Below are 26,270 nucleotides of genomic sequence, written 5' to 3'. Positions count from 1 at the left end.
GAAAAGCCCCGTGGAAGAGACGATTAGGGGGAGGTAAAACCCAGGTGAAAAGCAACGGGTCGCCGGGACAAGACACAGGTGACACTACAGAGGTGAAGAGGTGGCCGAGCCGGAGGTCAAAGGTTCCTGAGAGGCTATTTTCTCCTCCGGATGGACAAATGGGACGCATGAGACGCTGGGTTAAGCTGAAGAGATGTGATCATGTGACCACACACACACACACAACTGCACGCAAGACAACAGACTTTGTAGCTACTGAAAGAAAAACCATCCCGCGGAGTTAAAAGACTTTTTACCCCCCCCCCAGGAGAACAAAGTAGATATTGTTGCTGTTGAGTTGTCGAGCAAATTAGCTGGAACAACAGATCCAGACGGGAAAAAATAATTTTAAAGAACTCCACAGTGCGCTCCGCTCTCGGAAGCTTTCCGTCACGACTTGCCTCTTTGACACTCTGCTACATATTCATCCGCTAATTACTTTTCTGAGCTCAGCGGGAAGAATATTTGTCAATTTAAACGCCAACAATTAATACCAGACTGCGCATATCGATCAAAACTCCAAAGTTAGCCCAAAGTAGACCGATAATCAACAGCCTCTTTGGTGGTGGGAATGGAAACGGCAACGATGTCAGGAGTTATTCTGATGGAGATGAAAATAGCTTAGCTTCTCGTCAAGCTGTGCTCCCAGTGGGCTGGAGATGGATCTCAGAGCTGGGTCAGCAGAAGGGTCTCCACCTCCCTCCTGCATTAATCACTGCAAAGATTAGCTAACGTCGGAGATCGCAGAAGACGCGTGGCCACGCCGATGAATTATTGACGGTTGAGGGGTAACGAGAGCGACGTGGTGAGATGGTTGGGACGGCTGTGTCCCGCCATCTTGGCAGCTGAAGGGGGCCTTGGCCTATTTTTGAGATCGAAGCAGGGCGGGGGGGCTGGCGGAGGGAATTAGCTTCATGCAAACAAGCTAACACCAAAATGTCAGGTTCAAATTCATTCCCTGGTGTGACGATACTTCCTGAAGCTTGATTAAGCCTGTTTAATTGTCAATTGTTGCAGATTAGCCATCTGGGGCTATGCTAATGTGTCTGAGGTCCAGCCTCGTTAGCATGGAGACTCGTCTCCATCACAACGGCACCTGAGCCAGGATCGAACGGACGAATGTGGTGTCAGGGAGGAGGATACAGGTGATTTACAGCGATACACAACAGGAAGAGGAAAACCACAAAATATGGGATGTTTCTGTTGTGACTGAGCTGGAATGTAGAAACAACAATTAAGCTTGTTTTTATCTCTAAATTAACCTACATCAAGAAAGTGTAAAGCTGAAAATTTAATTGCCTCAATATGTTCTACAAGTTGACAAAATGTGGTTGGCTCTGGTTACCATGATAACGAGGCGATCGCTCACCAAGCTGACGAGCAGCTCGGAACAGACGCCACACGGGCAGCCTTGTTCGGGTCCGTCGGCATCACGACTCACCGCTTTATTGGCTGCGCGGTGCTTGTCTGGCGTGTTGCCTCCAGGTCCTCCAGGACCTCCGGGTCCTCCGGGTCCTGGTGTGGAGGCTGAAATGTGCTAGCAGAGGTTGGTGGAATACCAAAGGAGAACAACCGCCTATTTAGCCTCCGCAGCCTCAAAATCACCGTTATAACGGCGCTTCTTCGCATGTATATCGCTAATTGTTGCTATCTGGGATCAAGCTAACCCACACAGGAATAAACATCCGCTCCTGCATTTACCAATTTGGCGAACAACTTCCTCGCCTTCGTCAAACAATTACTAAAACTAAAAAAACTTCTTTGGAATCTCGGGAGGAGGTCTGCAGGTTTGGCCTCAAGGCAAACACACGATATTCTCGCACGCAGCAGAGGCAGGGCCATATTTCACAGTTTTAATGAATAGCCGCGGCGGCTACTGACAACCCCTCCCAGCGCACAGCGAGAATAATAAGCCCTGCATAATAACTGTCCCTCATCAGCGTTCGCTCATCACGGCGGCGGCAGCAGCGTGCTCGCCGTATCTCTTCATCGCCCCCCTGTTTCACGAAGTCGAGGCGGGGTTAGCACAGTGGCGCTAGGCGCACAACGAGCCTCCCCTGGGAGCTAGCTGTGCGATAGAGCCATTACGGAGAAATGGGCTAACGCATTTCAAGGGCCAAAAGGGGGCATGCTTAAGTAAAGAATTCCCACTCTTCACTTTCAGAGCCAAGCGGCCGCCCTCGTGAGTTGGGAAACAGTCGGAAAAACGGGATTTTGATCAGTCTGAGGTTTTTGAAGACCAGCCCACCCCATCAAAGCTGCAAGAACGGCCAGTTCTTTTTCAGCGAGCTCTCCGCCGCCGCCGTACATTTCCCAGTTGTCAGTTGGGCGACGGCGTTGACATTATTCAGCGCCGTCGCATTGAGAAAACGCTCCCGCGAGAATATCGTGATGGCGCCGTTGCCCCATTCTCACTCCACAACCGAGGGTTGTATTTCAGAATGAGCATCAGCGTTGAATAATTTATACAAACGCCTACAGCTCTTTACAAAGCGCCGCTCGGATCCGCGGCCTCCACCTCGGCCCCCAAATGAGCCGAATTATTGGCGCTTTACTCTTCGATGTGTTATATTAGGCACCGGGAACATCTCAGCATTACGGCGACGCGATGGCCGATAACGCGGCTGTGATCTACGGGAGCTAATGAGGCGCTCTGAGGGCAGCCACAGTTGGCTGGATTCATTACAAGTAACCTGATGATGCACAAGCCGCCGTCTGATCGCGCGTTAGCGGCGTATTTATCGTACACGGCTCTTACGTACAGTCGATAAACTGCTGCTATCGCGCAGATTTAGGAGTGAAATATGAAATTGGCAAAACTTTGTCCCCCAGACCGCGAATAATTCAGATGGTTTCTCACTGCAGTCGGGAGCTGGAAGCTCGTTTCATTAATGGAGAAAATCCCCGCGGTCGTCAGAAGGGAAGCACAAGTGGTGGTGGGGGGGGTGGGATAATGGCTGGTTTGGAACGCTTTACTGAACTGAACTGGTCTGGGATCGCTTGGAAGTGAACCGGAGGTCGATCGGACCCGACACACGACGCTAACTGGACGAAGAGCGACGTATTTGGAGCACAAACGAGAGCCAGCACGTCTCCATCCGCGGGACAGATCTGCGGAGGATTAAAGTAATCCGAGCGACTTTTCCCATTCTGATTATTTGGATTTGTCTGTGTTCATCTTATGTCACTTCAGCCAGAACGTAAACTCTCCATTTGCCGTTTTTACGGTCGCTAAGCTCACATTACTGCTCACGTTTACGCACATCGGGAAGCAGAAAATGGCATCTGTCAGCTTGTTCCAGCAAGGCTCCACAAATTACTGACCCATTTTGGATTTTCTAAACCCATCAGCACCAAGAACAAAGAAAAGAAAGGCTAGGCGCTAAAGAGAAACGCTAAAGTCTTCCGATAAAAGGTGCTTTTGGGAAAATTCAAGGGCTGAGACTCAATTTTCCCGTCTCACTGACGAAAGGTGCCTGGAGCAGCATCAGATGGGCTCTTTTATACCTCCATACCCGGGACATTGTCTCCCCTCAGAAGAAAGAGCACCGATTTCCTTTCTTCTCGCTTGGCCAGACCACTTGAGACTGCGGGGCGCTGAAGGGAACCCTGTCGTGTTTTTCTGGTAAACCCAAGTCCCCATTGTGATCTCCTTGTTGCCTCACACCTCCTGGCATCATGCCTGTCCTCCATTTCAGGTCTGGAGCTTGTGAAACTGCACAAATATTTGATGCTCCCGTTACGCCGATGCGGATAAAAGCATTTTTGTAGGAGGATTGCAGCTATGCCGAGATCTGAAACCCGTCTGCTAAACCCTAATATGTCATCCCTCAACATTTTTTATTCACAAAGGAATTAATTCTCTTCTTTTTTGCAGTTCTCTATTCCCATTCCTCACCTCCCCCCTCTCCTCTCCGTCCTCCCTAAGCTCCAGGGTACGTTCTCCCAGACTGGAATCATGCTGGAGATTTAGAACTTCCAGGATTAGAGTGGGCATCATTGTCCCTGGTGGCTCCCCCCTCCTTTTGTGGAGCGCAACCAAAAATAAAGGGTCCGAACCCGCGCGAGGATTAAAGAAACAATCCATCACACGGGTCGGAAAAACGCGGTTCCCGGTCAGATCAAACGGCGGCGAATCCGTCGGTTGTTGGTCGCGCAGGGATGTTCCTGGACTCCTGGCATTTGTGCAAGAAAAAAGGGTAGACACGTCTCTCGGAGGATTTACTGGAACACAGTGATCCGGGGAGAATCGCTGCGGAATTCTTATGAATCCGTGAGATTGTGCTATAAGAACGAACAAAGGGCCATCCTGGAATCCATATGATGATGTTTCATCTCACTGGGTGTGAAATAAGCAGGGCTTTTACGAGAAGCACCTCATTCGGAGACAACGGGAGCACTTTTCCGGAAAAAATGAGCTGCTATTCTCTCGAAGCTACAACCCAAGTTCATAAACACCAGGAATCGATGAGTGCGTCACAGGAGGGAAGCGTTATCGTGCCGGTAGTCACAAATATTTCCCTGTGTGGTGTGAGGGTGCTACGACGCTAACCTGTGTGTATCGTAGCGCGCTAATCTTTCATCTGGGCCCGTTTCGATCTGGAGTTTGTGCTCACTTCCTAACTGAGCCCTTCAGAATCAGGCAGGTTCCTCGAGGCCACTTTAACACGCCGCCGTGAACGCCGCACTTTACGGTCACTCGAGTGGCCGATAAACCACAAATAATTCCCAATCACTTCTCCACCGGTGGCTCCAGCAGTGCACACGTGTTAGCGGTTTAACGTTAGCCCTGCCTCTCATCTCCTGCGGTTCCTACCTGCCAATTCCTCCCCGACTGAATGACTGAAATACTCGGCCATTCAAAAGTTGGATTCTTAAATAGCTCTCAAATTGCCTCCGATTTGCTCAGAGACTTATTTTAGGTTTTTTTTTTTTTACATATTTTAAAAAGCACATCGGTTCGGCTTCCAAGCTGCGAGGGAAACATATTGTTCCGTGGCCGCGTCGTCTCTCCCGCTGTGTCTGAAATCGATGCGAATCCCTGGCAATGCATCCAAAAACCTGCCTGAGCCGGTTGAAACGACTCCGCCGCTAAATGCATCCGATCGAAACGCTTTCCGATACCCACGTTTGGAAGCTCGGACGTGGACGCCGCTAGTTTTACCCCACGTACACATCTGTGACAGACGTGACAGCAGGCGGGGAGATGCCCACGGCCAAAACAGCCCCCCCCGAGGGGATTGAGGAACCTCCCTTTGTGTCATTAAAGATGGCGATGAAGCTACCTGCCTCCTCCTGACACAAAGGCGGCGACCGTGCGGCCGCGGCAGCGTGAGGGATAATGAGCGCTGAAGGCTCCGTGGGAGGTAGCTAATATGCTTAGGTCAGGCTGCAGTGGGTGGCTGCGCTGCTGTGGCTAACAAAGATGCTACATGCTACATTAAGCAATGGACAGCCATTTATAGCCATGCCAAATTTCCTACATGAAATGTTTTGAATTTTGAGGATCAACAAAAACACTTTTAACAGGCGTGATTCGTTCAGCGTATCATGTGACTTTTTTTTTTTCTTAGAAACTATGGGTTAAAATTTTTTTTTTTTTTTTTTTTTTTTACTTCAGTCACACGTACGAACCCCAAGAGACAAAACCACTCATGTCATCTGTAAAGGTCATTTTTCTCCTGAGTCACTGGTGGTGAATAAGGCCCTAAATGCTTTAAATACATCTATTCAGGACAGAAAAGCAGCAATTCAGAAGTTAAAATTACACGTAATTAGTGTGACGCTAGCTGCACACACAGGAAAGACGAAATTCAGGAGCGCACGCTTTGATGCACTCTCTCAATAGAGACGTGTTCAGCCATTAGCGTTAGCCGCCCAGAGCCTCTTCCTGTTTTTAAAACACTCCAAAGTCAACCATCCTTTTTTTTTTTTTTTCTGTTTTAAATAAATGGTGCTAATTATCAGTTGATGACATGTAATGAAGTGGCACAAATAAAGAAGAATTCTAACTCTTTTAAGTTGCCTCATCATAATGACGCTCGTCCTTCATTAAGCCCAGATGCGACCAGCTGAGCACGTCATCGCGTCGCCGCTTCCACCATGTTGTGGGGAAGCTCCTCCCACTCCCCCCCCCCCCCCCCCCCCCAATTCAATTCCACCCCAGCAGTCGTCCTCTCTGCCCAGTATCCTGTTTTATTGACTCCACTTCCTGCGTCCCTGACGTGTTTTCTGTTGTCAAGCTCCGTCTCCAACACTGTCCGTGAAGGAGGAATCAGAAACCGTTGGTTAGCACACCTGATGAAACTGAAACGGGTCTATTGCCCTCAATCAGCCTGTTACCATGGTTTCCCATGAGGCTCGGCGGAGAGTGGTAGCTAACGTGTCAGGTGTGCGCGGAGATAAACAAAAAATACACAGGAGGGTACGAAAGGAGGACATAATAACGAGAATGTGGAACGATATAGTAGCAGATGCTAATATGTTAGCATTATTACATCATTACTGGTCGAGTATTCCTTGATTGGTAGGCACAACATGTACGCTAGCATTTTCTGATTGTTTAGTTTCTAAGTGCATGTAAATGTGTCAGATCCGAATTATTACCACGATCCGATTAATCCTACTTTTGGGGATTTTTATGTCACGTAAACAGACCTGATAATTGGATAGCTTTGGGGCGCTACTTGCTCACAAGGGCGGAAACCACATTTAAGACTCGCGTTAGGAAGCTAGCCTGCCCTAATTTGGATTATCGTTGGCTTGTCCGCATTTTTGTCATGTTGCACATCGAAGTTGTTTAGCTAGCTGCCGTTAGCGTAGCCCTCCATTCACAACAGTGATGCTATTCCTGGAGAAATTGCATTATAATTTATTTAATATTAACTTAATCCAACGGACGGTACAGACGCAGATTAAACATTGTTCAACATAACGACCTTTTATGTGTTTTCTAGACCTGAACTATTAGCCGTTAATGAATATTTAACATACATGTAATAAGCTTTATCAGGTCCTAAAGCGCTAAATTCAGTTTTTATTGCGTTAATAATTAAACGTCACGATAAAAGGCTGAACACTTTTATTACGTTCCATCTATTTTCATCACCATAACGTTATTTATGCGCTCGCGCGCCGATCGCGCCACCATTGGACGGCGTCGTTGGCATCGAGGTCCGGCAACTAAATCAGTCGGAGCACGATCAGCACGCACGTTCGCGCGCACGTTCTCCCGCCAGGGCGAGCGGGAATCTGCAGCGTGCGCAGGCCGTCCCTCGCCTGCTAAATATTTAATGGACAATAAACACCGGCGAGATGGATGCGAGCGGCGGCGAGGTGAAAGAATAAAGACGGAGAAGGCGGCGGGATGGCGAGGATCCTCCTGTTGCTGCATTAGCGGCGGTCCAGAGGTCAACGCGCACTCAAAGCGCCAACACTTGTTAATTTCCCACATTAGGGCCCGGCCTTGTTTGTAATGAGGTCCCGCTTATGGCTCCGAACGCCGGCGCTGTTAAAGAGGGGGCGGAGGGAGCGGCCGCTCGCTCCTCCGCTGAGCAGTTTAATTACCGACATCCGGGATCATCCCGAAAACGACTGGAGTTGCTTAAACCGCTCGGTTTATTAAGAAATGCGGCTTAACGACAGCGAAAGGTGCGTCCCTCTTCCTCCAGGAACATCTTAAGTTCTGCTTTTTTGCTGGCGGGGACGACGTGTCTCCGGGAGACAAAGTATAATAATCCGAAAACATTTGTCCTGAATAAACAACCCAAGCAGACGACCGTTAGCTAGCATCACGCGCTGACATTAGCAGGTTTCACATCACCAGCGGCCTTTTGAAAACCCGGAGGGCCGCAATAACGACATCTCGCCGTTAACACTCCAGGCCAGAGGAGCGGCCGTTTATTGACGAAGCCGCGCGCGCTGACGAGCGCACAAAAGGCGGTCGGCAACCTTTCACCGCATCGACAGCCCCGGCGTTGAACCGCAGGAGCTACTTATTGAAAAGAGATTAGGAGAGCTAAAGCTGGACGTGCGCTAAGTTTAGGGCAACTGTGTCGGTTGCTGGATGTGACGCAGACAAACGATGTCCATAAATGTCAGGGGAGACAATAGAAGAAGGTGGTTCGTTGGAATTTAGGTCCTCACTGCTGAAAGCGATGCGTTAGCTTAGCAGCGACTGTATGCAGGGACTAATTTAGCTCCAAGTACAAGATGTTGCTACACGCAGGTCGTTTATCACTGAAAGTGTTAGCGGCTGGGCTTCTGTGTTAGTGTTTCAGGTGTGCTTAACAGTTAGCATCGTAATATTTAGGGTGGCATAACATCAAAACCGATGCTATGCTACTGCTAATGCGCCTTAAAATATCTGAGAAAGACAGAAACACACCTGGAAAACAGGGAACGACGCCCCAAAACGACTAGAAACCACCTGTTTTAGCTACAAACTGGAGCCCTCAAACGCGACCTGAACCTTCTGAGCGGCTGCAACGATCCGTGCAGGTGGGTGGACGGACCCGGCAGGTGAGTCCTCGGGCACCTGCGAGTCTCCGGCCGTCTTCCACGCATGGACGACGCGGCTGACGGATGAAGGCTCGCAGGCCGCCGGGGAACGATTCCTCCATTCTGCTGAGGAAGCTTGTTCATTACCTCCAGCAGGTGAGAACAATACGCCGCAGCCCGCCAACTTCGCTTGCTGCCCCTCCCCCCCCTCCAGACTTCCCAGGGTGCACTGCTGCACGCCTGTGTAGCGGAGATTGGAACATTCCGAGGCTCCGGAGCTGTCGTCGTCGCCTGGAATGTTTCTCTCCCTCCACTTCATCTGTCATGACCAGACGCCCCCCCCCTTTCAAACAACAACACCCCCCCCCCCCCCCGTCTGGTCATCTGGGCTCCGACAGTTTCAAGTTGGCAACAGGACAACAGCTGCGTTTAAGGACGGCAGCGAAGCAACAAATTAACTCACGATTTCCGGGTTTTTCCGTGAATGTTTCCCGTTTTTCCCCCAGACGTAAACCCTGAAAACGCTTAATTCCGGTGTCCGTCGTGCAACGGCGCCCATGCCAGCGCACGCGGTGGCGCCATGCTGAAAATAAAATCTCGTTTCCCGTTTGTCGCAACGCTCTTCCCCCCCCCTCTCGAGGGACACAGACAGGGATGGAATCTGATCCCGTGCATGAGTCAGTTTTACAGGCGGCTGCACGTGCACAATAAATCGCATTCTAAATGGCTCCAGCTGAGGGCGTGACTGAGAATTCCAAGTGTGACTCCGAGGCCCATCTGGGCTCAGGGAGGACCGGCGATGGGGCCCGTTTTCGTTTTTTCCAGTCAGTTTCCTGAACATGAAGGAAATTCCGGAGCCTCCGTGGACCCAAACGATTCCTTGAACCATTTTGCTTTCAAGAGCGAATATCAATGATGCTGGGGAATTAGAGCCTCCTCGCCAGAAACAAACATGTTTGAAATTGAAATGCTGAATACGACGTTTATATAACCGGAAGGAGGGAAAAAAGTTTGTTAAAAGAAAAGGAAAAACTGCGCCTCCTTTTGTGACGAAGAGCCCGAATCCCCGGAGCTACCGCGGCTAACGCTTGCGTTATTTATTTAAATGTACGACAATTGAAGAAAAAAATAAAATAAAAAGGCAAATATGACCAGAAAAGAGCTGAATAATTCACAACTTTCGCGTTCTGTTGATCCGAATATTCCAAATAAACCGTCCGGCCACAACAGCCCAAAACAAGCTAATATCTGACCCTAAAAGCAGAACGGAACATCGTTATTGATGAATACGTGATATCCTCACGGGCGGAAACGCGAGTAATTGGAACTTCTCGTCCGCCGCCCACGCCGCAGTTTGTGCCGCGAGCGTGGACGAGCGTGGCGAGAACAGGTGGGGAGGTGTTGATGAACAAACAACACCTTTGGAGGATCCCTGTGGGGCTTCCTGACGTGCGATCCGCCGGAACACGTTCGTCGAGGGGTTAAAGTACGGCTTCGCCCGCACGCCGCCCTCGGCCGCCGCCACGCGTCTCCCATCACGCCTTTACCCGCCCCTCACGGGCAACAGATATGGGGGTAAATATCAGCCCCCCCCCCCCCCCCCAGTCTGGCGTTGAACGGCACACGGGGAGCGAACACACACCGGGCGCATCAGTATGCTGCAGCCGCAGCTGCACTTTGTCAGGATGAGGTGATGTAAGAGAGGATAAATGTTGCCCCCCCTCCCCGACCTGGGGCGCTCCGCTCCCCCTCACATTTACACACTGCCCCCCCGGGGCGGCGATAGAGACAAAGAGCTTTGAACCATTTCAGTGTTTTGGGGCCTCCGATTACGTAGAAACAGGAAGTTGTGCTTTACCGTGTGACTACGGGAAGAACTACTTCCTGGTGCGGAAGCGGCGCGTCATAGCGTCTTCAGATGAGGCCGGCGTGGAGCGGCTGAGGAATAAAGGAGGACAAACGCGGCAGCGCGAGCTGTCGTCATGAAAGGAGACGACCCTCCTGTCGGAGCCGGAGGTCGGGAATATACGGAGATGAAACCAGGACTGAACAAAGAGATCAAAGCTGTTCCGCTTTAAGTGTCACCGGTCGTTTTGTTTCAGTTGGCAGCTAATGACACCGCTGTGATGCTCCTCGGGTAGCGGCTAAGCTAGCTTCATATACGAGACGTCATGAAAGATGCAGGTGAACAGAAACAGCAGACAGTCGTCGGCATAAAGGGGAGACGGACGTTTAGCAGCTAGCTGCCCCCCCCTACAGGAAACATGGGTTTTTCCAGGTAGCTCGGAATGTTTATGAGCCCTCCCCCCATTAGCATCTTGCTAAAGCCACTTTCCGACATGAGAACACCCTTCCCCGGGGGTTTCCCACCTCTGGGACAACATCACGCCTGGATTTGATCCCCTCATTGGACGGCGATGACAGCGGATACCTGGCGGACAACGAGACCAACACCGATCCGATATTTGGGATTCTGCTCTCGTGTTTGGAGACGGAAAAGACGAACGGTGGCGTTCAGCGTCACAGAGGAAACCGGCACTGGTACAAACAGGAATTTTCCCGGATCACGCAGAGGACTTCCTGCACCTGATCTGCTACGCTAACGTGTTTTTCTGCTCTTCTGCCGAAGGGTTCTTCTCAGCCACCCCCCACCGAGCTAGCCCTGGTTTTATGTGTGTCAGCCCCCCCGGGGACGTGGACACGCGAGCGTGCGCTTGCATCACTCCAGCCGTCTCCTTGCATCCCTCCATCCTCCGCGAGCTTCAGGGCGCCGTGACGGACGGCCTGTTGCTCCGTCAGGTGCGTTTGATTTAACAACCTCGGACTTTCCAATCCGGCGCGTTCCTCAGCTAAGGCTTTTACCCTTCGGGTGTTTCTCAAGGGTAAAAAAGGTCAAAAGGTCGCTGCACTAGTTTCAGAGTGTTGCAAAAAGGAAACAACCAGGAAACGGGCTGGAGATGGGAATTTCTTGAATTTAAAGCGATGGAACAATGCTAAAGAGCCCCAACTCCAACCATAAATAACGATTTAAGCGATGTTTTCAGGTGGAAACGGTGAACTGTTGTAACGTTTGGGCTCACGGTTCAGTCTCTGAACACACCGCCATCTAGTGGCCTGGCATGGAAACTACGCCTTTCCCACAACGCTTCCTTTTTAACCGTTTCATGATGTGGTAGCCATAGTGACAACCCCAGCCATTGAGTAGACCTTGACCCAGCTCCAGGAAAAGAGATGATTCCCAACTGATATTTTCCCCCCCCCCTCCTTCTCAGCATTGGTATCACTCCCAGAAGAGCCGCTCATAAAAGGTTCTGGCAGCAGAGAGATTCATTATTTATCACACACACACACACACACACACACACACACACACACACACACACACACACACACACACACACACACACACACACACACACACACACACACACACACACACACACACACACACACACACACACACAAATAAATCCATTATTAAGTACACAGCACCAGTAAAGCAACAAAGACACACACAAGCTCCGACATCCATAATGCACCAAAAACTTGTTTATTTAAACTTATAAAATAATTCAGTAATTCAGCCGGAGCTGAGACGATGTGAGGAAAATTCACACTAACGAACCGGCGGCCTTCACAAAACTCGCACCCAGTCGAGGATTTTTAGCTTTTTTTACTGCGTTCAAAGATTCGGTCGGTGGTGAAAAAGGTCCTGCTAGCAGTGTAGCGTACGGACGGGTTTCACGCTCTGGGTTTTAAATTCCGAGCCCGTCAACGTCGCCTTCACACAGAACCTCCAGCACCTGCGCGTCAAAGTGTGAATGAGCGATTTCCCAGATCGTTTAGATTTTTTCCCTGCAAAGGAAGTGTTGACAGCTAGCCGCCAGTGCGAAATCAGCAGCGCGTTAATTAACAGCCGCGTTTTCAGCTCCCCGACGGGGGAACGGCACCTGCAGAGGCAAACGGAAGGGGGGGGGGGCAAGATCGACCCAGACAAGGAGGAATCTCATCAATAGTGAATCTGCATCAAACACTGCAGGTGTGAGCGTCACCGATTCCGCTCAACGTTCCGGTTCGTGCGTCTTTGAGCGGCGCTAACAAAGCTGTTAGCGTTAGCTTTGGTGTTAAGGTGAAGATTTTAAAGCACTCGCCAAATAAATGACTGAATATCATCCGTCAGGTTGATTATCTTGTATGCTAATAGTGATTAAATGCTATAAGCCATTTTAAATGACGTTCCACTTCCTGTGGAAAAAAACCCCAAAATGTCCCGTTTGCTTTTTGCCCCCAAATTAGCCCAAAAACATCAAGTATGAAGCTCCATATCGGACAAACGGTAAGGCTACGGTTGCTAAGCTATGGCTTCCATGATGATGTTGCATGGCCTTGCCTCGCAGATAAAGGCACTGCCGGCGCCATGCTAGCAGCATAGATGCTATGATCAGCAACTGGATGAGCTCAGGCAGCAGGAACTAGATTCTCTCCCCCGATTAGCATCGAGCATAACAGTTAACATTTCAAAGAGGTTAGCTTCTCTTTGGAGAAGCCTCATCCGTCGCATAGGTACGGTTACCCTCCCCTCATTCGCCGCTATTGTTTACGGAATATCTAAAGAGCCTGGCACAGTTAGCAAGATAATCCCTGTGAGGGGAAAAAAGAAGGGTAAGATTGTGAGAGAATGATGAAAAACGGAGCAACGCGCCAAAGGCAGGCGGCGCTCCTGCGAGGCTTCGGAGGCGAGAGTGGAGATTCCACGTCTCAATCAAGCGACGCGTCAATCGCCATTACTAGCGAAAGGTCCCTGGTGTCATCAGGCGTCACATCAGCGCTCCCGACGAATATAAACATGGCAGTGATGAGCTCGTTGGAGGGCGCGTCGCTTATCGCTATGGGGCTATCTGCTAGCTACTCAACACCTTAGCCCTGGAGGGACCACGTCCAGGATACCCTGACCTTTGGTCCAACCCACATCCTTACGTGTTAGCAGAGGTTAGCGGACAGCTATGGCTCAAACAGGGACACAATAGAGGTCGGTGCGAGTTGCGTTTATAGCAGCGAGGCCCCGGCGTGCCGGGGGTGGGCGGACGATCGGTGAACATGAAAGCCAGAACCGAGCTAGCCTCTGTCTTTTGTTCTCCCGCTGGCTGAGAACCGACTATTCCCACACCGAGCCACCTACTTCCTGCTCCAGGTAGCGTGGAGCCGGCTTGGGCTGGTGCAGGGGCTCCCAGGGTCTCTGAGGTTTGTCTTTGATTCGCATCCAGGAACACAAAATAAATAAAAAAGGAAGCCGAGAGTATTAAAAATGCTCATTGAAGTCGCAGCGAGGTAAATAGGCGCTTCATTCCCGAGACGCGTCCGTCTGACTTGGTTGACGGGCGGGAGGAAAGTAGCGCCTTCCCGCTCTGATGCCAAAACCAGGATTGCGTTTATCAAATACCTCAGCAATAAAAAAATCTAATACACCAGGCGCTGCACCGGGCGGCCCCCACCCCACCCCCGGGGTCCTGTTGCTACGCCGCACGATGAGCTATGCTCCAGATGATGAGCAGGACGTTTTCTTTTATTGGCCTGCCAAGGGATGTCATTGTCCTATCAGGATCAATTGGACTTGTGCTGTTGTAGCACACGGGGGTTTGCTGTAGCGTGACTGCCAACGCGAGAGTGCATTACACTCACCCCTCGCTGCTGAAAACATCAAGACCGCGGCCGCTACACAAAGGGACGTTTTTCCATTGTTCCCCGGAAGCGTCGGCGTGCACCGTCCAGGAGGGGCGGTGCACCTGGTGGCCGCTTCAGGACACGCAGGCCATCTTTTCGTCGGACGGTTCTTGGCTAGCATTGTTCTCTGGTGATTGTCTGCTACTCAAGCTAAAATCTTTTTTATTCCTTATTTAGCCGATCTGGTGCCCTAGCATGAATGCTACACATATCACTTGTTCCTGAACCGCCAGGGTCTTTCAGCCGCTGAACTGTGCGATGAAAATGTATAGATTTGTCATGACTGCAGTCAGCTAGGTTAGCATTTGCCATGTTTCTAGCCATTTCTGGACAGCAACAGCTCAATACAACATTCAGAAAGTACCGCTTCTTAAAGAAGCAGCAGAATACGACCGAGTTAAGGGAGCTAGTCAGGAACTTGGCTAGTGCTTAATTGCTGTTGCTAAGTTTGTTTCTGCGGCGACTGCACTAACGGCTGGCTGCCGTCACCAGCTGCAACGTTAGCATAGGCACCCGTTGCCACAGACATATTGCCTTTCCCATCAACTGTGGCGCAGGCCCTGATGGACCGGTTCCACTGGCAACTACAGTTGGTTCCATGATTGGCTAATTTGTGAGCATCTGTTTGAAAAGCTGGAGGGACACAGCTCTTAATAACACGCATATATATATATATATATATATATATATATATATATATATATATATATATATATATATATATATATATATATATATATATATATATATATATATATATATATATATATATATATATATATATATAGCAGTCCTGAGTTAGCATCGGCTACATTGGCATTGGTGATTAGTGACAAATACGGTGGCTAAAGTTGTTAGCATCCTTTCTCTTTGCTTCCAGTCTTTGCTTCCAGGTAAGGACTGGTAAGAACATTAGCTCACCCTTGATGGTAGGTGAAAAAAAAAAAAAAAAACCTACTTTCAGATCAGAGCTACGCTAACCTCATTGCCATTTAAACCGAAATTGATCCATACGCAGGACCCCCGGCATCAGAAGCTGGTCTCATCTTTCAGAGCTCCGAGCCTTATTCAATAGCAGCTAAAGGCCAGGCTGGTGTTTATAAGGGAGGTAATTAGCTTAGTGTCTCGCCGTGCTAAATAGCATTCTACCCAAAATCAATCAGGTTCCCGTGACCTTCGCTACAGGGTCACCGGCACCCGCTTCAGACTGAACAGAGGGAGGAAGCGCGCTGTCGCGCCAATGAACCAGACTTCTTGTCCTCGTCAGGCTCTTTGTTATTCCGAGCGGCTGCCAACACGGCCTGGACGCGAAACAAGCGACGAAAACAGGCTTGACATCACCGACGACGCCATGGCAACAGCAATAACGGTGTGGGACGACTGAAAACACAACCATTTCATATCTTTGGGAGCAATATTGAGCGAAATGCTACCAAGGGGAGTGAACTTGCTCTCTGTCAGCAGTATGGGACAGATTGCTATATGCTAGCTGTGTGAAACATCCATCTTGAACTGTCAGAGGCCTTTTTTCCACAGTCAAGGAGCGACAACAAATATGCTGCGCCGACTCTTCCTCCCCCCTGAAATATTCAGCTGCACAGAGATTGATAAATAAGCATGTACTGTACGGCTGTCGCTGCCGGGCCGGCGGAGAGAAGAAAACCGCAGGAGGAAGACGAATAATCCAGGCGATAAGAGCTGAATGGTGCTTCAATTTTAGCCGGCTACTTGCTGTAGCGTAAATATGCCCCACTCGGCGGATATCAGTGTAAAAGGCAGCTAGCAGCTGGTGCTTAGCGGGGTCCTGCTGGCCCCAGCCCACAGCCACCCCGGCTCACTGATGAAGACAGATGGATCGGGCCACTGCCCTCCCATGCAGGAAACGCCCCCCCCCGAGCAGGCAGATTAGAGCCGAGCCTCCAACGAAGTGCCCATAGCGCACCGAGGGAGCGAGAGAAGAGCCGGCCAAAGGACTAGCGCTTCTCGTGAACTCTTGAACCGCGAGATGATACGGAAGGAGGTCGGCGCGGTGTCAGCGGAGCAGTGGAATGGCGTGCGAAGGCGGGGGGCGGAGCCTTTGCAGGGAGGAAGCGAACAGCAGAAGAGGGGCCTCCATCAGCGAGGTTAATTTCACTAGCTTCCATTAAACCGACACAGGTCCGATAGCGCTAAACTCATTTATCGTTTAGCCGATAAACTCGCTTCATTCAAAATGCGCCTTTCAGAAAATCCTCGCCGCAAGAGCCGTCAATCAGGAGGCGACGCCGACCTCCTGGGCCGGAGCCAAATGCTAATCAGACTCATTTGCTTTAGCGAGCCCTCCGAACGCGTCTACAATAGATGAGACGGATAAATAAAAGACGAAAATGAAGGACTTCCAATGAGCGCCGACAACCGCGAGCGAGGCCCAAATCCCGGCCCAATCAGAGCGGCGTTATCGATCGGTGCCGGCCCGGTTTGGCGCGCTGCAGACGGCTGGGTAAATGCCTCTCATCGACTTCCTGCGATTAGAACATAATTAAGACTGCAGCACATTAACAGATGGCCCGCAGTATCGCAGCGAGGAGGGAAGCGTTTGGCGTGGAGATTATGGCGCGGCGGACATCTTTAGGTTGCGTAACGCATCAGATGCTTTGCTTAAGACTTTTTCCTGGAGTACGACACACGCTGCGACATCACATTTATGTATTTTATTAGCTTAAATCACTAAAGTTTACTCTTTATTCCTTTACAGGTCATTTTCTGTCAGGCTAGCTTATTAGCACTCATTGTTAGAAGAACCCCGTTTGTTGGTTATTATTAGCATTATTAACCAGCTGACTCGTCCTAGAATAGTAGATAATTTTTATACTGATAACGGCGCTAACAGGAGAGCTAGCATATAGCCACCGTTCCGTGTTCAGCTGAATGGAATTCAATTCCAAAAAACGTTTTCCACGTTAGCGTGCCCTCTGTTTTGGGTCGAATTGTCTTCGCGAGACTCCTTTACGGTCCAAAGTTTTGTATTGCTATCAGTAACTACAAGCTTAAGAAAGGCTAACTAGCATCTCATTTTAGAACTGGGCCACATCTTCCCTCTTTTCTTCAGGTTCTTTTTTCCCTTAAAGCCGTGAAGGAGTATTTAAGTCATCGGAGGCAACATGCGGCTCCTGCCGTCTATCCACGAGAACAAAAGCCAGGCTAGCATTAGCATTCATCATGTCCTGAATGAGAGACACAACAGCTGTAATCCACTTCCCCGCATGGCCCCGGCCTTCCCTCCCCATCATCTATTTAGTCCCCCCATCAAAAGAGGAAGTTAATACAGGAGAGGAACACATCAGGGAGCAGAAGTTGCATTTGAGCCACATGCAATTTGATGACATGACCAGAAAAATCAATGGGAAGAGACGTGAGAAACCCCCGCAGAGCCGCGCTGGCAGCACAAAAGAACAATTCCTTGCTTCCTAGCCGACGCAGTAATAGCCCGGTAAAGTCGTTCTCCTGGAGGAATCAAACCGCGCTCGTTCAAGCAAACTCATCGCCATCCTGGTTTACACTCCGCCACGAGAGCTCCCTTCAAAACGCTGAAAGTTGCGCTTCCTTGAGCTAACAGCTAGCCGTCATTGCTCCTGGAATCAGAAAGTCTCCTCATGGTCCAGAAGATTTAGCCTTTGTAGATCAGGGTCCACAGCGACATGATGTACACGTGTTTGCTAGCTTAGGAGTCCATAAAGAAGCTGCCAAGAACGTTGATAAGGCTGGTTAGCATGACTCAGCATACGTTCTTCCTTCAATATGTGCACGTTTGATTCATTGGGTGATTTATGGTTGTTTTATTGGAGTATACTGGCAGCTTCGGTGAAGATCCATCCATCTCCCATCCTCCTTAGCCTCTCTTGCAACCCCGGGCCGTGTTCTTCTTTTCACTAGCGACAGAATAGCTGCAGCATCTCACCTGACCTTTTGTTTATTGATGTGTGTAGGAGAAACAAGAAGGGCGCCGAGCTAGTCGAGTGGATGCGAGGCCATCGCCCACAAGGAGCCAAACATTTAATCCAACAAAGCAACAAACTCAGAGGATGAGGCGAGGCGGACTTGCTTCGCCAACTCTCGTTACGTTAGCCCAGGTCTATGTCTCGATTTGTCAAACAGGGAACACTAGCGGATTTTTATAGCCATGTAAGGTGTCCCGGTGACGCCATTTTGAGCTTTAAATGTTGCTTTTGATGTCTCTAAGGACCCTGAAGCGGGCTACATATTAGCTTTTTCAAAGTAGCGTTGCTCCTACCACCAACTGGCTGGTACGCAACGGCTAAATTGTCTATTTTGAACCAAATACATCTTCAATCGTTTACATTCCTTCATAAAAAAAAAAAAAACGTGCCTGTTTACATGCGATATCATTCACATGCAGTCATCATTCACCTCGCCGCTCCTCTGAGGCCCAACTTCACCCGCCGCGTCATTAAAAACACCCTGGCGGGGCCGGGGGGGCAGGTGAGACTGCAGAAGGCAGCCGAGCAGATTAACTCCAGAGTGTAGCAGAGATGAGACGCCATCTCTCCTCTGCAGCTTCCTCTTTGAAAACTTCTCAGAGATAGGAGGTATTTGCTCCCCGCAGAGCTGCTCCAGCTTCCCCCTTTTCCCCGGAGAGATTTGCAGAGCGACACAAACACGCGGAGCTTCTCCGCGGCTGTGTGTTCTCTAAAAACCACCCCAGGCCACTTAAAATTAATACCTTTGCGCTGCATTTCCCCATGATGATTACATGGCATCACCCATGGGAGGCGGTAAAGAGGAGAGTCTCCTGTAAAAGGGTAAAACTGTTCCGCTAAATAATGCTGCGCTAAATGTCGCATTTGTCAGAATGTGCTGAAAACTTCAGGTTTGCTATATTTACAGGATATTACGGCTCTCTGGCTGCCAGATGTGGTAGCTTTGGTAGCCCGGAAACTTCGCCCTGTACCCACAAACGCGCCTTCGACGTCGGTGACGTCATCATTACGCGCCTCCCCCGCGCCAGCAGATAGCGGGTTCTTGTCGCAATCGTGGGCGGGCTACAGTGACAAGGCCGCGGGGAACTGACAGCAACCCTCCCCGGAGCGGGAGAAGAGTGGGGGAGCGGGGGGAGGCGCGGCTCGATCCGTTCATGACGAGGTAATTGAAGTCAAATTACAGCGAACCACCGACAGCGACGACAAGCGATGACAGGTAAAGTGCGCCCGTCAGCCAATCGCAGGCCGGCGCGCGCGAAGTGGCGTTTAAGCGCCGTCTGGAGAATATGGACGCCTTTTGACAGCACGCGCCAGCGCTGCACCGGAAGAATGGAAGGAAGGTTTTCGCGGGTTTTTGTGTCGTCCTACCTGACAGTCCGTCCGTCTTTGGTTGACGTTGGTGTAGAAAGACGGGAAACGAGGTCCAACAGGTGGACAAGTTTCTTTCCAGAAGTCGTCATTCTTCAGCTCAGAGGCGGAAGTGAGCTCGCTTCTTTCCCGCTCTTTTTAAAATCCCTCTAATTAGGCGCACCTGTTCAGACCGCACGAGCGCCGCGCGATTTTAATTAGAAAAAGAAAAATAAGTAAATAAAAATGGTATATCTATTAATAATATTTCGTAAAACAACAAAATAAAAAGCCCACGAGGGTTTCCGAATATCTAGGATTATGTACAATATCTATTAAATACATATTTAAAATATAGCGATTAAATATCTAAAAATCCTAAATGAATTTAAAAATCAATCCACTTTTTCCATATGCCACTTTATTGAACTTGTAAATGTGTTAAATGTCATTTAGCATGACCGTAAATTCTTCTACAATCACAAAACCATAAAAGATTCGACATTTATAATAATAATAATCATTTGCTGCTTCAACATTACATTCAAAGCTGTAAATCGTTATAGCTACATTTTGTTAAAAACACAGTCTGTACAGGAATTGTAGTACACAAACATCATATTTGGCATACTTACATTAATCTCTGACCATTTACAGGCTCTTAAGTACTGATCATTGTGAATATTTCATCTGGGAAATTCACAACTAATCCAAAAGTAAATTAAACATACAAAAATCTGACATACAAACAATACTAAACCTAATATTCCCCACGCAAAAATTAATTATTTTAGGCAATTCGTTTTCTGGTTTTCTACAAAACAATATGAAGCTCTGCCGTAAAACGCGCCGCTGAAACAAAGATTTGTTGTTACGGTGCAGCAAACTCTCTCGTAACGCCGATCAGATCTGTACAGAAGTTACTTTGAAAAGATGTCAGTCCTCCTGTTCTGATTCCAATTCCTTCATTCCACCTAGAGGTGGCGATAAACAGTCCTGGTCATGGTTATGGTTGTGCTTGTTTCTGGTTATTTCATCAGTAGATCTCAACTTCAGACAGATAAATTACAAAATATCACTTGAAAAAAAAAAACCCAGGTTCTTTAGAGCACATTGCACACTTTCCTTTGGCACAAAGATCTATCATGCGGGAGGGACGGGGAGCGTTCCAATCATCTGAGTAAGAATTGAGAAAAGTGCCAAAATCAGAAATAAGTGAAGAAATAAATAAAATCCAGTGCTCGTACGAAAAAAAAATCATTTAAAATATAGACAAACTTATTGATTTTGCCACTTATTTTACGTAGCTATTTTTGTGCATTATATTTACTTTTTTCATGCATCGTCGCTCCTTTGTGCACTGAACCGAAACACTGGCGCAAAAAAGTTGAAGGAAATATGTTTAAAAAAATAGTACGATTGGGTGAAATGGACTGCATTCGTTTCGATATTGCCAGTTTCAGTTGCTACGATTTTAGTAGCTGGTGCAAGAATACAAGTGGAGGGATTGCAACAAAATGTTTTTTTGCTAAAAGTTACCATTTGTTTACTGTTTACTGCAGCACATAGAATCACTTTAACTGAACTTTTTTCAGCTGATTGGTGTTTTATTTTATGCCACCACTCACGAATATGTCTTCCGCACTTGGGCGAAATGCATACTTTAAGCCGCTAGCACCTTTTCAGCCGCTAGGTACACAAATACAAAGATGTTAAAAAAGTGCAAGACTCACGACCAAGAAAAATCTCATCTATGCCGATATACAGATGTATATTCCAGGTGTTACAGCTATAAAAGTTTCCTAAACTGTGCTGTGACCAAACTACTGTACTTGATCTAAAAGTGCGGAATGGCTAAGTCCAGATTGATGCAATGCCCTCTCGAGGATACAAAAAGAAACCTTTGTTTCAGTTTTGTACTGCTTTTTGACTGCCTGTTCATCAAGTCTTTTATTGAAGAAGAGTTCAGGAATGCAAAAAAGAAAAGGGGAGTGCCCAGTAAAAAAGTGCAAAATACGCCAGTGTTTCTCCAAGCTCCAGATGTGGACCTGAACCAGCACCTATAGCTGGGACACTTTCCTGGGCAGAGGCCTCGGTCTGGGGACACGAGGGTCCGAGGTCCCCTCCAGCTTCATGCTGCTAGTGCGCAGCTGGTGGGGTTTGGGCGGCAGGGCCGGGGGGTCCGTCTGCGGGGGAATGGAGAGGCTGTGGGGCAGCGGCACCGGCCTGCGGGGGTTGTTCCTCTCATAGACACTGTAGGGTGGTGGGGTCTTGTTCTCCCTGCGGATGGGCTCGTCCGAGCTGCTGGAAATGGAGTTGGGCAGGGTGGAGGGCGGCAGGTGGGACAGGTGGTCCCCGGCAGGCAGCTCGGTCCCTGAGGCCTCCGACACGCTGCAGCGGCTGAGGGAGGAGATGCCACTGCTGTAGCTGCCAGAGAGGACGGGGGAGTTAGAGACCAGGCTGGTGGACTGGCACTCAGTAGGCGAAGGGGTGAAAGGCGGCACTGTGGTCTGGGGAAAGAGAGAAGGACATGAAGTAAGACCTGAGCAAAGGTGTCGGAGTATGTAGCGCCTCCTGCCTCGGAGCTGCCGAGTTGGAGAACAGATCGAGTGGGCCAAGTTTTTCTGCTCTATAGGGCACATCACAATATCGCCACATCCTTCTCGAAAATCCAATTGCCCAACAAAATGTTTCTCAAAGCAATTATACCTCCAGAGGCTTAATTGCATCTGATGGGGTGGGGAATTGATCAGGGAGGTCGTATCCTTCTTGCTACAGAGGGCACACGGCACGGGCGGGGGGGGGGGGGGGGGGATTGGGGCAGTTTAAACCTTTCTGTCTCTGGATGCCACCTGTTCACATCACATTCACTCCTGTCCTGGCATTTACAGCCTAGTAATGAGCTCTTTTCTGCACTGCCTGGCTGATGCGCGTTTGCTGCGCTAGTGTCCGATAACGGAGGCCTGCAGGAGGTCCACGTACCGTCGGCGCTCGGCTGCACTGTGATGGGCAGCTCCAGGGTTCCTTTGCTGCAGGGCCACACAAGCAAGACAAAGCGTGCACACACCCGACCGCACACACATGCCAGGGACGTGATTGACAGAACGTGCCCAACGCCAAGCTGTCAATCACACTTTGGTTTCCAGAGACATCCCCCCCCCCCACACACACACACATAGGGAGCCTCACTGACATGCAAAAACTCCTGTAGCTACCACACGTAAAAAGATACCGTAGTTGCCAGAAGGCTAGCAGCATCACACAAAGAGATAACAGCGAGGAACACTTTTAGACTTTGAAAATAACTTTTTAGCCTAATTAGGCTCACTCTGCTCAGCTAACCTTCTACGTACTTCTCTCGCTTCTGCCGGCTGCTATTAAACAGGCTCATTAAGAACAAACGAGAGCTCGGAGAGAACCTGAGAATAATCCGTTTGACTGTAGGCAAACACGTAAACAATCAAGGTCAGACGCTCGCTTCACGACAAAACTGAGCATTAATTTAATTTGTCCTCCGATCAAAAGCAATGAAATACTAATTAATTTACATGTGAGTGAATTTAACATAATTTCTGGCTTACAATAATGTGTTTTCATGACATATAGCATGTCTTAATTTATACAACCAGCAATTATTTCTCAACTAAAGTCGATCCAACCGTCGCCCTCCGGCAGTTACTTTTTAAGTCCTTGTTGGGACCGACGAGACATAAAAAGTACAAAATCAGCAGCAGTGGAGCAGTTAGCAGCTTCAGTGAGCAGTAATGCTAAGCTCCGAGACCTTGGCTTGACACAGAGAAGGATAAAGACCCTGGAGCAGGCCGGTAAGACACTAGCTGTGTAGGATAAAGGCCCCCCCTGAGGCTGTCGAAGACTGAGGTTGGCTGGAAGGAAAAAGGGCAACATAATGCTCCGAGAAACCCTGAGAAGACGGAAAGCAGAACCCACCTTTTGGGGAGATCTGGATGTGGAGACGGGGGACTGCGGCCTCATGCTTTTAGCCGAAGAGCCTGCTGACAGGGATAAGAGGGGGAGGGGGGGGGGGGGGGGTGTTAGAAAAAAGGGCCAATTCAAACGAGGCCACCGTTTTCTCTCCCGTTCGATGACACAGCGTGAGTCATGGCGGCGCTGAGGGGGCCAGAGGCTGGAAGCATCAGTGAGTCAAATAAGCGCCGATGTTCTGCAGGTCCTCGAGGCCGCCTTCAGCTGTTTCTACATCTAACAGCTGCTGCTGCTTTATGCAATAAGGGCTGAAAAAGGCACGGCGGGCGTGAGCGTGTGTGTGCGTGGGGAGATCCATCTGCTGGGCGGTAGATCAGAAATCCAGGGAATGTGTCCAAATATGGCCGGGGCATCAGTCAAAGTGAGGTTTTTACATGAATAAACGCATTATTTGTTGTTCAAAAAACACCTAAACATGTTTTTATGTGGTGAAAATGAAGGCAGGAAGTGAATAATGCTAACGTGTAGCAACGCAGCAGAAAGACGTTAGATTAGAGGAACATCTGGAGGAGCTCAGTGGGGAGAAGAAGCAGAGGGAGGAGTTGGAGAAAGCTCCAGGTGTCAAAAGAGAGGAAAATTAGTTGCATCGGCCGTCGGGGAGTTCGTCCTGACGTGACGCTTTACCTGAGTACGGTGGCCTGGGAGGGACAGGAGGGCAGAGCGTTCTGCCCACGGAGTCGCTGTCGAGGCTCCAGCTACTGGGGGTGGGTCTCACTGATATGGAGAACATTTCAAACACACCGTGAGGACAGAATAAGTCTTCCTGACAGGCAGAATGGCATCTTTGTGCTTTTCTGAAGAACCATTTGAAAGGAAATGTTAAATTTAGAAGCTCTTTCTTGTTGTTTTTCGCTTTGAACTAAGGTGATGAAAGCGATATTTGAAGTGGATTCAGGTGGCGGCGGGTTTAAGTGGCTGATCAGAAAGCGATACTCGGTGGTGTCATTTATTTTTAGTCGTGCTTTGTTAGCACTGTTTTAGCTAAAACCGTCGTAGGGGTGCGCACTTTAAAATCAGATGCAACGAGGTCATTTAATTGCGTTTGTTTGACGGTGTTTTGTTGCTCCGTGCCGACAGAAATTACATCGCATTTCATCATTGAACGGTTTGAGCTTTCAAGTGGACGTTTTAAATTTTATCCTTGTTTTTGTTGGGAAGAAATGCGGAAAAGCCGAAGCGACGCCGCCCTTTTCCTGACGCGCGGATAAATATTTTAGAATCTGTTGAATTTCAAAACTTGACGTTCGTTCCGCTCGGGAGCCGAAACAACTTTAAATTTGGATTTTTGCCTTTAAACATCGGAGACGCGGCGACGCCATCACACATCGCGCGCGAATCTCGCCGCCTTTTCCCACCTTTTGTCACGTCGCCATATTGCACCAGCTCATCTACCTTCGGCTGCGTTCTTAACAGATCATTTTCAAAGGCGTCGCATCCGTTTCCCTCCTCACGTTTTTTTTTTCTCATTGAATTTCGACACGTCTGTCAGCGTCGTGGGAGCAGCACCTTCCTTATTACCACTTGTTCAGGATGAGAGAAGATGAAACTCTCATCTGTGGTGGGGGGCCAAAAAGTGTGTGTGTGCGCGTGTGTGCGCGCGTGTGTGTGTTCAGCTGCCCCATGTTGCTTCATCAACCCAGAAACACACATAGAAAATGGATGCTGTCGTTATTGTAGAGACTTCACTTTTGGAGGAATTACCCTTGATTGACACACACTGAAAGAATAAATGCCCCTTTAAATAGCGCGAGAAACAAAGCGATATTAAAAGAATACTCAAGAAAATGTTGAATTTGTGGGAAGTAAAAGTTTAAAGGGGAATTCCACGCAGTTGTTTCTCTTCCAGGCATACAGGGGAGCATTCGGGGACCTGGTAGGATGGAAAGAGCCGGAATATCTTACCTTTGTCGGGCGCTGAGAGGTTGGGGTCACTCCTGGGTAAAGTGGCGTCGCCTATCTGATGCGGAGGAGCTCGCTGCGAACAGAAAGAGCCAATAACAACTTTAAATTTGGGAATAAAACCTGCGGAAGTGTGGAGGGAAGAGAGGCAGAAGAGAAAGAAACCTGAAAGTAAACGACACGCCTGGCGAATGTTTCCGATAATCAATAGCCCATTAGCAGCGGTAATTATCCTTGATTGTTGTCAGGCTGGGAATTGTTCTTCATCAGGTGCGCCCGACTGTACGTCATGAAAGGTTATTTTTTCCGACGTGGCAGCTCTGTCGTCGAGGACGGAGCGCGCGACTGAGCTAATTGCTGACCTTGGGCTAGGGAGCAAACTGGGATGTCACGCTGGTCCCGCCGCATAGATTTTAGCTGCTTGTCAAGGAAGTTTTTTTTTTCCGAGGAGAAAATGAGACAGGCCTAAACGTCTAAGTTCAATAGTTCGTAGTCAGCTCCTTGTTAATGTTAGCTTGTCGAAGGAGTTGAAGGAGCTCTCCTCAATTGGACACAGTGTTAGCATTTGTGCTGCTAATGCTTCAGGTGTGCTCACCTGTGAGGGGTCCAGGGCGTTGGGGAAGATAGCGCTGACCGGCCTCTCTCGTGGAGACAGGCAGGCATTTTCCCTGGAATGTTTGTGTTTCTCTGCCATCTGGGGCGACCCTGGACACCAGCAACATGAGATGTTAGCGAGAAATGTTGAGCTTTTACCCACAACTAGAGATACCACAACATGTACAGGTA

General features: G+C 49.1%; 1 protein-coding gene and 1 long non-coding RNA gene across 7 annotated transcripts in view; both read right to left on the bottom strand.

Annotated features, from left to right (window-relative positions):
- LOC115253412 (uncharacterized) overlaps positions 1-19,707 on the bottom strand; it is a 138,965-nt gene extending 119,258 nt beyond the window's left edge. Inside the window, exon 1 of the long non-coding RNA XR_003891736.1 lies at positions 19,605-19,707. This is a non-coding gene — a long non-coding RNA (uncharacterized lncRNA). The remainder of the gene's footprint in view (positions 1-19,604) is intronic.
- A 280-nt stretch (positions 19,708-19,987) lies between these two features.
- The window catches only part of dock4b (dedicator of cytokinesis 4b), a 47,594-nt gene continuing 41,311 nt past the window's right edge, over positions 19,988-26,270 (bottom strand). For 2 of the 6 annotated variants that reach the window (XM_029825361.1, XM_011618546.2), the window contains 5 exons: positions 26,080-26,189; positions 25,488-25,560; positions 24,210-24,299; positions 23,532-23,596; positions 19,988-22,093 (listed from right to left, as the gene is read on the bottom strand). In XM_029825361.1, coding sequence (XP_029681221.1) covers positions 21,644-22,093; positions 23,532-23,596; positions 24,210-24,299; positions 25,488-25,560; positions 26,080-26,189 — 788 coding nt within the window. In that variant the 3' untranslated portion in view covers positions 19,988-21,643. The remainder of the gene's footprint in view (positions 22,094-23,531; positions 23,597-24,209; positions 24,300-25,487; positions 25,561-26,079; positions 26,190-26,270) is intronic. The other 4 variants (XM_029825362.1, XM_011618547.2, XM_029825363.1 and 1 more) reach the window with 3 other exon arrangements.

The sequence above is a fragment of the Takifugu rubripes genome, chromosome 18 (assembly GCF_901000725.2).
Source record: "Takifugu rubripes chromosome 18, fTakRub1.2, whole genome shotgun sequence".
Classification (NCBI taxonomy): Eukaryota; Metazoa; Chordata; class Actinopteri; order Tetraodontiformes; family Tetraodontidae; genus Takifugu; species Takifugu rubripes.
Note: the sequence above shows the minus strand (reverse complement) of the source record. Positions and strands in the feature narration are given on the sequence as shown.